The sequence below is a fragment of the Megalobrama amblycephala genome, linkage group LG16 (genome assembly GCF_018812025.1).
Source record: "Megalobrama amblycephala isolate DHTTF-2021 linkage group LG16, ASM1881202v1, whole genome shotgun sequence".
Classification (NCBI taxonomy): domain Eukaryota; kingdom Metazoa; phylum Chordata; class Actinopteri; order Cypriniformes; family Xenocyprididae; genus Megalobrama; species Megalobrama amblycephala.
The window spans coordinates 23,114,431-23,127,446 of record NC_063059.1 but is presented as its reverse complement, the minus strand read 5'-3'; the positions used below and the strand labels follow the sequence as shown (position 1 = coordinate 23,127,446).

The window sequence follows — 13,016 nt, the reverse complement described above, 5'->3', positions numbered from 1 at the left end:
GGACTGAGGATTCAACGTTATGTTTGCAGAGTGGATCTACTTCAGTGAAATAAAAGTAAAAGCTATTCTTGCTGTCTATTAATGGCTTGTTTACTCAGAAAACCCAAGTTAAGATCAATTAGTTTGATGTTGATTTTCCTAAAAAGTTTTTTTTTTTTTTTTTAATAATTTTTTTTATAATTTTTAAGAGACATATTGAAAATAATAGTATTTAAGATGTTTGCAGAACACAATATAACATTGTTAGTTAAATAGAATTTCTCGTGTAATCTTACTATTAAATCTTAAGTAAGATTAGTAAATATTCTAGAATTGACATTAAACTAACTTGATATTTATTACTTAATTTACTTGGGAAGAGTTAGATTTCTTTACTTTTAATAGATTCAATTAAAATAAAGTTATGTCGCATCATTAAGAACTAACATGAACTTACATGAAGGCCGCTGTGTAATTCGCACCCTCCCTGACTAAGACATATTAGGGGAAGCATTTCAATAACCTTAATGAATGCTTATAAAAATGCCGTTTCGAATCGAATTAATTGAATTTTAATGTGAATCGTCTTGAATCGAATTGTTCTGAATTTGCAAAAATCATTCTTGAATCAAATTGAACACCTATAAATCATGAATCGAATCGATTCGCTGTCTACCCAAAGAATCACAGCTCTAATCCACTGACATCTATAGACATTTTCATGCAGAGATGGATGGATGGATGGATGGATGGATGGATGGATGGATGGATGGACAGACAGAAAGCATTGACGGATGGATAGAACGATAGACGGACAGATAGACAGACAGAGATAGATAGATAAATAGATAGATAGATAGATAGATAACAGAACAAACTAAAAAAGAACAACAGAATTAACATTACATAGAACGAATGAACGATAAATGGATGGATGGGAGGATGGATGTACATATACTAAACATGCCACATTCCTGATGCATTTTTATGGGCCTCCATATCTCCCATGTAGTCTTAAAGCAATTAATAGAAAATTAATTAAATTAATTTTGTGATGTGTTATTGCCCAAATCACTGAATAATTAGAGTATTTTTTTTAGAACCCAGATCCATATCACCATCCATGTGCCTAAAATTTTCTCAAAAACATCTCAGAGAGTGTTGGCAGTGTGTAAAATAATCAGCGAAGTGTCGAAATGTTACATAAGCTCTCATTAACCAGTCTACCTTAAGCACTGGCACACAGATTGGACTGGCATGCTGCTATAGCCACGCTTGGTTTAATGACACCTGCATGAAAAGCCGTGCAGCTATCTTGTCATCCCAGCTGGGTTTGATATACATCTTTCGAGCTGAAACTGATGTGAAATTGCAGTGCTGGTTGAGTGCGGCACAGTTCAAATATGTGAGATGCTTGCCAGAGAAATTCAATTTAAATGTGCCAATAGTGTGTGATGGTCTGCCTCATATGTCCACCTTCCTCTCCTCCCTCCATACCTGCTTCCAGAAAGGAAGCATATGTACACGTGTGGGCCAATCTGTCTAATGCCCACAGGGTAGGATCGGCTCTGCCAACTGCTCCGGGACATAACGAATAAATCTAGACCTAACACTTCTCTCAATGCTGTACTACTTTCTGTCCCACTCTCCTTTTAGCCACAATTTTTCTGTTTGTCCTGCGATTCTGTGAAGATTCATGGCTTCCCAGTAGGGCGGGTGTTGATGTAGCCTCCGAAACTGATATGAGCCCCAAGCATCTGTCAATATATGATGTGGAAAAGAGAAAGCATTTGTGGATGTGCGCATGTGTGCACACGTCTTTGTATAAATCCTGCCAGCTTCGCTCAAGACTTGTTGCCAAGGCATCCGTATACCTCTAATAGCTGCTAATCTGAGACAGAGCATTGAGGAAGCAATCTGCTTTGAAGTATATTCATGGCATAAATCACTCACAAAAAAAACAAACATAATACTGTCTCATGGACATTAGAATTCACATTTAATTTATGCACATTACTGCAGTGTTTCCCAAGATTAGTTATCTTAGGTATTTCCACAGTTACTGCAGTATAGCTCATAAACCCCTTCATCGACATCAAACCAGAAATGTTACTTTTAATTCATATTATACTGTATTTTGCATTCTCATTATGATTAAAATGGAAGCTGTTAGAAGTGTATTTTACTGTATATAGTACCGTTCAAAAGTTTGTGGAAAGAAGTCTCTGCTCACCAAGACTGCATTTATGTGATATTATATATTACACAATATTATTGTTTTTCTGTATTATATATATATATTATTATTATATATATGTATATTGAACATTGATATTATTATTATCAATGTTCAAATCAGTTGTGCTGCTTCATATTTTTGAGGAAACAGTGACAGATTTTTTTTCAGGATTCTTTGATGAATAGAAAGATCAAAAGTACAGTATTTATTTGAAAAAGAGATCTTTTTCAAATAACAAAACATCTTTACTATCACTTTTGATCAATTTATTGCATCCTTGCTGAATAAAAGTATTAATTTCTTATATAATACTTTTATATTAATACATATAATAATATATTTTTATGTATTTATTTTTGAACAGAATTTCTCATTTTATTTTTCAAAGTTTTTAATTTCTAATTTAATTTCTAAACAAAGCAGAATTATTCCGAGTACCTGGCTACTGTTTCTGGTTTGCTTTGGAATAGCAAAATTATTCTTGTAGTGTGCAGTATGTGTATTGTGTGCAGCATTATACAATAGAAAGCATTAATATTACACAAGTATTCCATCTAAACACAGCCGCTGTATTTTGCACACTGATTAAATGAAAACAGCCTCTGCTTGGATTTGTGGGTGAATGTCTATCATTAAGAGAAACAGACATTGTGAGCTCTGCCATAATGCTCAGTCTTTTACAACAACAAGTGCACAACACATTTAGAAAATGATGGGCAGAGGGAAGGTACGTTAGGACAGTGAGGTGACATTCGCATGAACTTTGCTGTCCAGCTGGACCGCACAGCCGCGCTGAATGAGCTGGGCAAGGGAAGCGACAGATGCATTACATCAAATTGAGACAGCGGATATTACTCTCTAGAAAAACAGTGACGTCTTTGTGAAACTAATATGGTTGGGTGCAAGCACCAGCTGCCAGTCCAATCTCTGCTGTTATGCCTGGAATAGTGAACAAAGTGGCCTTCGACTGTCCATCTGTCCATCACAAATCACAGAGCACTCTGTACAAGAGCAGTCCATGGAGAAAGTTGACAGTGTTTCAAAAGGTTAAAAGAGCAAAAAAAAAAAAAAGTGTGCGAGTCACACAAGGTGACCGTCACAAAGGCTCAAGAAATGTGGTGTCACTCAGAAAGCAGGCTGCTGTTTGACAGCGCTACCCTTCTGCACTCTCTCTCCCTCCGTCATATACGGAAACAGGCAACGCTAACAACAGTCAGCCGTCAACACGGTTTATCCTAAATGGCTTTTTAAAGTTGGAAAGTGATCTAACTGTGCTGTTGGACGTAGCTCGAGGCAAAACAAGAAAACTCACTCAACTTCAGAGATTGTAGTGTGTGAAAATAAATGGAAATTTTTTTCTATAACAACACTATGTGTAATTTATATTCTATGAGCAATTCTATAAAAGTACAAAAGAACAGCATGTCACAATGCTCTCAAACTCTATTTTAATAGTGGACAAAATGTTTTGACACCTTCTGTCTTCGTCAGGTCACCTTTTTATGAGCAAAGAGGGGGCACATCTTCAAAAAGAGAATCTTTTATGACGATTCTTTCATAATTTTCCTGATTACAAAAATGTTTTGCTTGCTGATATCTTCTTTGATAGAAAAAGAAAAAGAAATTAATATTCAAATCTCATCAGGTGGAGTGCAACACAAAAACAGTTTTACTCCAGTTTTATCCCAAAATCTTTAGAGCAGATGCAAAAAAAACAAACAAAAAACAAACATCCGAGATGGCCTTGAAAAAAGAACAAAAGGACAGCACACTATGCTTTCAAACTTCATTTTAATAATGGATAAACAACGTTTCGACCCCTTTGGTCTTTGTCAGGTAGTCTACCTGTATAATTCTTTTACTTAGCCTCATGTCGTTCCAAACCATAAGACTTTTGTTCATCTTTGAAACACAAATGAAGAAACTTGAGACATTTCTGTCCCTCCACTGATAGTCCAAGCAACCTAAAAAGTTAGCTTCAAATTTGCTTGTTTGATGAGGGAGAAACCATGAGGTTTTTTCCCACGTTTCATGCAAGCACGTTTGCTCTTCCATTCACCATATTTGATGAGCTCTGTGCGTTGATAAATATTTATATGTGAATAAAAACCTAAATTAAATCTGTTCATTATAAAGCCATTATGTCTCTTTAGAAGACTACGATTAAACTGCTCAATTCATATGGATTTCTTTTACGATGTTTCGATGTAATGGACATTCAATGGAGGGTCAGAAATTTCTCAGGTTTAATTAAAAATACCTTTATTTGCGTTTCGAAAATGAATGAAAGTTGTATGGGTTTGAAACGACATTAGGGTGAGAAATTGATGACAGATTTGTATTTTTTTGGGAACTATCCCTTTAAATTTCAAACTGATTTTCTGTGTCCTAATGGCAGATGGCACACCTGCGAGAGCCCCCGCTTCACGGCGTAATAACAATTCAATCTACATCCAAACCCGCCAATAAAAATCACAGGAGCACGGAAGTGCTAATTAACAATAATTTCATCACAATTAGTCTGGCCGAACCCTGCTGGGCACAATGAAATCCAGTTTCCTTCCTACATATTTCCGCTCAAGTGTTCTGATTGAGGATTGGGGAAAAAACAATGTGCTTTTAGAGGATTTCTTCACCTTTACATCACATCTGTGTGACCACGGACAGAAAATCTCATTGTGTTCCTGGCAGACAGAAGCGTAAACACAGATAATGGCGAGTTTTACCTTTTGCTGATGGGTTGGTGTGGCTGAGAGTTACTTTACCTGCCTTAGGCCATCCCTGCTGTTCTGCATGATCCGGAGGACATAGTTCGAGCGTTGGCCTTTACTGTTGAATTCGATGTGGCCTGTTAGACCTTCCAACTCTACCTATCCCGAGAGAGAGAGAGAGAGAGAGAGAGAGAGAGAGAGAGAGAGAGAGACATGTTAACGCCTGGGGGTATCATGCAATCACAGATCACAGCCACACAAGCCTTCAGTGCTGTATCGATTTATAGAGATACATGGACACCAGAGCTCCTCACTGGAAGCATTTTCACAATGCAGGAAACACATATAGATCTCTGTACGTCACGCATAGGATGATGCAGTAATGACAAGCTGATGGTCGTTAATCTTTAATGGCTGAGTAAGACACAGTGTCTCAGTTTCACACATTCTGCTGAAGGCTGCAGTTCTGATGAGGGTTTGTGGGCCGCAGTGGTACAGAGAGCAAAAACGAAATGATAAATGAGCCTGCAACGGCAGCAGGTGAGATGATTGGCAGCTCGTGGGCTCTCCCTGCGGTTCTTACCATCCTCAGGTAGTTCATCAGACTTGTGCCGTGCTCCCAGATCTTAGAGGACTTGCAGGAGAGCTGAGTGGCTCCTACATTCTGGCTACGGTTCAGCTCCTGCACGGCTGCCACCACTGTGTGCACTGCATCAAACAGCAGCGCTGACGAAAGCTGGAACACACACACACACACATAAGCGTAAACTCATAGACAGAGCGAACGGAAAGCCATACAACCCAACTGTAGAATGCTAGACAGATATAGCCTACACTTTATGGCCAAAAGTATTTTGACAAGTGTTCAGCCATAGAAATAAATACTTAAAGTAGAACATACATTTACATTTATGCATTTGGCAGATGCTTTTATTTAAAGTGACTTACTGGCAAAAACATATAGTTTGATGTATGTGAATTAAACCCATGATCTTGGGATTGCTAGTTGAAAATATACCACGAACCCCACAGACCATAAACTAGTATTTAATTAAACAAAGTATATAATATATGATACATTACCATTCAAAAGTTTAGGGTCAGCAAGATTTTTAACGTTTTCAAATCTAATGCTCATCAAGGCTTCATTTATTTGATTGAGGAAAACACAGTAATACACTGTACAATAATACAAAAAAATTACAATTTAAAATAACTGTTTTCTATTTTAACATTTTAAAGGTGCTCCAGAGGATGTTTTGTTTTATACATTTTTGCAATATTACTTGAAACTGTCTTTACTAACTGATAAAAGACTATTTATTAGGTGCACTGAAAGTAATAATATTATGCTGCGTTCACGCCACCTCGTATTTACCGGAATCTTGAAATGACAACACGTGATGTTATATTCGGAGCTGTTCACGTCCTTGGACTGGGAATTATGCGTTTCCATGGCACCACTATCAACGCCTAAATGAATCTACAGCGGTCAGGTGGTACAGCGGTCAGGTGGTATATCTGGGAGCTTTCAGAAAACTCCCAGCTTACAAGCTGTAACTACGAGCTCTACGAGGACGTGAACGCTTTTTACAAGCTAGAATCTCATAACTACAGGAATTACGAGGCCGCGTGAACGCACCTTTAATGTACATCATCTGTGCATGAGGTAGGGCCTTAAAAACATCAGCCAATCGTTTATGTGATCATTGCGTAAACGATTGGCCCTCTGGCTTGTCAGTCACTGCCATGACGTTCCTTGTGAGAGACGTGCGCGGCTGCGCGCTCCAGTAACTTTCCACACTCCACAGGCGCCGCATGCAGTGTTTTTGTCAGGAGTAACAACTGCAGATTATGAGTTACCTGCGGTGAGTCCGACATAATGAATCCAGTAACACGACACAGCGAATGTCGGTGGTAAACACTCGTGTTCTTACGCATGCGCTCATTTGAAAAACTCAGTAACGGTCTTTGGTTTCTCAGTCGACGAAAAGATCCTCTGTAGCACCTTTAAAATGCAATTTTATTCCTGTGATGGAAAAGCTGAATTTTCAGCAGCCATTACTCTAGTCTTCAATATCACAAGGTGACTTGCTTCTCAAGAAACATTCTTATCATTATCAGTGCTGAAAACAGTTGTGCTGCTTAATATTTTTGTAGAATCTGTGATGCGTTTTTTTTTCAGGATATTTTGATGAATAGAAAGTTCAAAAGAACAGCATTTATTTGGAATAGAAATCTTTTGTAACATTATAAATGTCTTTACTGTCACTCTTTATCAGTTGCATCCTCACTATATATAAATATATATATATATATATATATATATATATATATATATATATATATATATATATATATATATACAGTGCTCAGTGTAAATGAAAAGTAACATTTTAAACAGAATCTCAATGAACACAAAAACAATTTCCAAAATGTTGACAAGACTATGTTTAATATAACATCTGTTTAACTTATAACATGAAAGTATATGTATTATATAAACTAAAAACTTGATGGAATGTTGAAATGTTGATTGTTCCAAGAGGGTGGATATATTTGAGCTACTCGAAGCAGCCAGCATCCAATTTTTTATTCACATTTGGGATAAATTGGAGTGTCTCCATGACCTCATTGATGCTCTTCTCTGAATGCGAGTACATTCCTGGAACCATGTTTAAATATTTACTGGAAGCAGTGGAAACAGTGGAAGATGAAGCAAACAAAAAAGAAAAAAAAAACAACCTCCTATCAATGCCTGTGGTTGTGAAATCAAATGCTTAAAAAGCACATGTGAATAAAAGGTCTTTGGGTGTCTGCATATGTTTGGCCATTTAGAATATCATTCATTCATTTAGATGCTTCATCGTTGATCATTGCGATACAACCACCACTTCCTTTGCCTCGATAGCCCCCTGGAACTGAATCACTGACCACTTTAATTACATCAGATGTTGTGTCAATGTACTGCAGCAAATGCCGTGGAGTTTCCTTTTCCTCTGACATCATTATGATGCTAAAGCTTTCTGAAATGAAGATATGTTATGCTGCATTATGGAAGAGCACAGCAGCTTAGAGGAGGTGGAGATGTGTGTGTTGTGAGGGAAGGCTGAATGCGTTTGTGACTAAAATAGCAGTCTGTGTAAATGTTGTTTCTCTCCTTTCTGCAGAAAAAAAATAACACACAGTGTAACTATTCTGGTCACATGCAGGGAAATGTCCTGGCTGCTCTGATTAGGCGAATGCAGAATGACAATATGCGTGCGCTGCCGACTGAGGCAGATATGCAGCTTCACTGGTTAATCTCTGCACAGACTAGCCAGTCTAGACTTTAGCTAATGAAGTCCAGGGCTTAATATCTGTTCGGTTAGTATCTTCCATATCAAGCACATTAAGCCAAGCTAGTTGAGGCTTTGCATTTCTAGGTCAGTGTGTAACACAGAGCTGAGTCTCACTGTGGGGTTTAGACCTGTTCTCTCTCTCATCTGTCTGCCAGACTACAAACCATATTCTGATTAATTAAAGATTAGACCTAATTAAATGAGAAATGCAACCAGAACTAGTTTCTAAAAGCAGTAGGCATTTATTTTTCAAAATTCTTCCCCCCGCAGCTTTAATTAGAATACAGAAATTTAAAATTAATTATAACAACTTATATCAGATGAAGAAATGTGTTACCGATTGATCTTTGATAACTTTTTTTTTTTTTTTTAGCTTCCCTGGATCTTTGATGGAGACTGAGATGAGGAATAATACATTACACAGATGTTTTCATTTCAAAAGTGCCGGAAATAACTGGGCTGACGTGAACATGCAGGGTGTGTGTATTCCTCAGGGTGAGTTTGTGACTGTGTGTGATGAATTAAACAGCCATAGCCTCGGTTTCAAGGTAAGCAAGAGGACATGGGTAGTAGGCTGTATCAAATTAATTAACACAGCATCTTTAAGTTACAAATAAATGGCTTTTTTTCAGAACATGGACTAGATCAGGGGTTCCCAATCTTTTCCATCTCAAGACCCACCAAAATATTTGAGATTAGAAAACAACTGACATTACTGTAAGCCTAATTTTACTCAAAAGTTTGATGTGACAGAAATCAAGTATTTAATAAAAATAATTTTATTTTATAGTACAACTATAAAATTTCAGTTGTAAAATATTTATGTTTTAACTTCTTCATTTACAGATGTTAAAGAGTATATGAAATATGTCCATAAAAACTTGCTCACTCCGGTCTGGATATGAACTGTAATCCACGCTGAGAGTGTTGTTAAACTCATTGTGGTGTTCAGCGCAGAAAATGCTCTCATGCCCGTTCCGTGTGTGTGCAAGTGAAATGTCTTTTATAGATAGCTTCCTTATGTGTTGGTAGGTTGCCAAATGCACACGAAGGAATGAAAACAATGCACTTTGTCTCTGAAAGACAAAAGCGCTGAGTTGAACAGATGGCAGAGATGAATGAACAGACCTAAAACAGCCTTTTTTGTGACATTTGTAATGCAATCTCATGCAGAATACAGCGTAGTGATTGGAATGAACAAGTTTCTTGTTATTAATAACGCGGCCCAAGCCCGAGTCGCTCTGAGGCCCTCAATGTTATTACAAGTCGCACACACGCTTCAAAACACAAAGTGGATATTTATAATAAATTCGTGGCCTATGCGATTCGAGGAATATCACGATTTCTATTTAATGTTGTTATATCTTGCAGCCCTAGACTAAACTGTTTGTGTGTGTGTGTCTTTCACATGTGCAGCCAAGTGACTTTGACCCACCTTTTCCCACTCTTTAACCTAAAGTTTGAAAATCCCTGAACTAGAAATAAGCATGGAAATAAGCATGAGATGTTAGCATGGAGGTCCAAGCTGCTCTTTTCCATAAAATAAAAGTGGAATTACAATGCTAAGCTCCAAAATGAACAACAAAGTATCATAAATGTAGCCCCTGGACTAGAAATAAGCATGGAAAGGGACTATTTTTAAAGGACAGTTCACCCAAAATTGAAAACTCACCTTTATGTTATTCCACCTCTCGTTTTTCCACAAAACCCCAAATGAGATGTTAGGAGGGAGGTGCAAGCTGCTCTTTCCCATAAAATGAAAGTAGAATTATAATGCCAAGCTACAAAATTAACAAAAAAGTATCATAAATGTAGTCCAAAGCGAACTTATGGCTATGGTTTTTGTCATTTTTGCAGTTTATCATGACAAACCATCTACTTTCATCATATGGCAATAGGCTGCTTGGGCATCCTGCGTAACATTTCTTCGTAACATTACTGACAAATATTTCTTTGTGTTTCACGAAAGAAAGAAATTAAGTAAACCACAAGACTTTTTTTTTTTAGGTGAACTATCCCTTTAAATTGATTTAACTATGCATATTCAAAAGCATCTTTAACTGAGAGTTCCTCTGCCTTACTGGTGTTCCTGCAAAAGGCGCATGATCACAGTTCTCCTGCCAGGATCGATTGAGGCTGAGGACGAAGTCCTGAAAGAAGGGATGCGTCCTGTTGAAGACTGAAAACCCGACGATGTTGACTCGCTGATCAGCTAAATCGTCCAATCGTAGCAGAGAGAATTCCTGCAAGGGAAGAGAAAATGTTCAAGTTAATTCACCAACATGACTGCTTCTTATCAAACTGCCAAGCTCAGGTCCCCTGTCGAATCTAAACAACCTAATGATGCCCATAGGAAGAAGAACAATATCGTCAGGCTCATTAACAAGCACTGGAGTAATTCTGCCAATTCCTGGGACAAGTAATTCAATTCAGCAAAAGTTAATGCTTAGGAGAGCAAATCCCAGCAGCTATTGTGCTTCAGATCCCATGAGGGTCACTTTGTGGATTGTGCGAAAGTGGGTGAGAAAAGGTCCGCAGTGTTGTCAGTCTGCATCCCGGCACATGCAGTACATCAGATGAAGGTTAATAGAGATGTTCCTGCAGTTCCTCCTGACAGTATTACAGTCTATGACTCTGCCACTGTCATTGGCTCAAGGGACATGATGATGTGAAGAGAAAGAGGAGTTATAGTGCTGGACCCATGACACAGATAATATGAGACGAGAAGAGATGAAATTAAATGAGATGCGATGAGACAGGATGAACTGAGACTGGATGACTGAGAGGAGAAGACTAAATCAGAAAGCACGAGATGATATTATATGAGATAAGAGAAGAAAAACTGAGACTAGACAAAGAAGATAAGGAAATAACTTGAGAAAAGATGAGACTAGATGGCAGCCTAGATAACAGAAGAGAAAAATAAATGAGAAAATATCAGATGAAATGAGATGAGACTAGATGAGAGAAGAAAGGATGAACTGAGAGTAGACAACAAAAACGAATGGAGGACTACATGAAGACTACATGAGATGAGACAGAATGAACAGACTAGATGCTGAGAAGAGAGGACTAAATGAGAGCTGAAGATGAGCTGAAATGAGATTAGATGAGAAGCGAAAGGATGAACTGAGACTAGACAACAACAAAAAAGAGAAAAGACTACATGAGAAGAGATGAGATGAAGTTAGATGAAACAAGAGCATGGACACTACTCTAGATGACAGAGAGGAGAAGACTTAATGAAAAAAGATTACATAAAATAAGATGAAACTAATTGAGAAGAGAACAGATAAACTGAGACTAGACAATAAAGAAGAGATTAAACGAGATGAAATAAGACTAGATGACAAGACAGAATGGACTAAATGTGACAAGATGAGATGAAATTAGATCAGATGAGAAGAGAAAGAATGAAATTAGACTAGACAACAAAGAAAAGTACATTAGATGAGAAATGATGAGACGGAATGAGATGTGACTACATAAATTAAAAGACTATATAACAAAGAAGTGAGACTACATGGAACGAGATGAGACTAGACAAGATGATACAGGATCAACTGAAACCAATTGACAAAAAAGATGAAATGAGACTAGAAGAGAAGAGACAGAATGAACAGAGTAGACAACAGAGAAGAGGAGACTAGATGAGAAGAGAAAAGACAGAATGAGGCAAGACTGAGAAGAGGATAAGAGAGAACAGGAGAAAACAGCTCCACATGAGAAGACATAAGATCGGAGACTAGAAGAGACAAAACGAGATGAGAAGATACTAGATAACAAGATACGACAGAGAAGAGACATGATGAGCTAACATTTAAAGAAGTGAAAAAGACAAGTCTCGAGACTCGATGAGAAGTCGCAGGGTTACTTGAGACTAGAAGACAGAGATGAGAATGAGATGAGGTGATACTAAATGAGAATAAAAAAACATGAAATGAGGCTGAGAAGAATGATGAATAAAAAAAAAAAAGCAGGAAGCTGTGTGCGCAGGAGGGGTCATGGAAGGTGAGCGAATGATCCCGACACACACAATAGCAAATCCCCAGCCTTACATGAGGGAGCATGCAGCGAGACTGGAGCACCTCAGATCAAAGACAACACAATCTTGCCCTCTCATTACAAACACAAAGCCAGATGAGGACAGCCACCCGGGCCATGGGTAGCGCACACTGCATGGGATTAAAGCCTCTGCCGAGAGGACAGGAAGAAAGGGAGGGAGCGCAGTGTCATGGGAGTGCAGAGACAAAAATGCACTGCAGAGCTTCAGGAGACATTTGTTTCAGAGGAAACTCGGGGGAGAAAGAGCGCTGAATCTTCTTGTAGATAACAAAAGCATCTCTTTTCTTATTCTGCAGGTGGCACGGCCTCTCTGATTCACTAAAAGATGACCATGTCTGCTTTTGATTTAAATAAAGGCCCGTCTCCTGCACTGATGGCAACCACAATGCTGCAAAACCACATCCAAACATGCTTAGTAAAGCAAGGCTTATTCCATTCAAATGAAAAATATCAAAACGACATAATCAAAATATGTAATTATAGCACCTCCAGCACTAAAACTTTTATTTAAAACTTCAACACTCACTGCAAACTTCAAACTTAATTAAAAAAAGTGAATAATATAATAGCTACATTTCATTAGCAAGCAATTTTTGAGACATATTTAATATATTATATGCCGCAAGCTACAATCTGTTGCTGGTGTAAACCAAAAAAATAAAACCTAAAAAACAAAACATC

At 37.8% G+C, this 13,016-nt stretch overlaps 1 protein-coding gene across 13 annotated transcripts in view; it reads right to left on the bottom strand.

Annotated features, from left to right (window-relative positions):
- The window catches only part of grik4 (glutamate receptor, ionotropic, kainate 4), a 388,678-nt gene that overhangs the window by 60,219 nt on the left and 315,443 nt on the right, over positions 1-13,016 (bottom strand). For all 13 annotated transcript variants that reach the window (XR_007180253.1, XR_007180254.1, XM_048159804.1 and 10 more), the window contains 3 exons: positions 10,352-10,513; positions 5,513-5,665; positions 4,984-5,088 (listed from right to left, as the gene is read on the bottom strand). Coding sequence is in view for 11 of the 13 variants with exons in the window: in XM_048159804.1 (XP_048015761.1) it covers positions 4,984-5,088; positions 5,513-5,665; positions 10,352-10,513 (420 nt within the window). In the remaining 2 variants the exon portion in view is untranslated. The remainder of the gene's footprint in view (positions 1-4,983; positions 5,089-5,512; positions 5,666-10,351; positions 10,514-13,016) is intronic.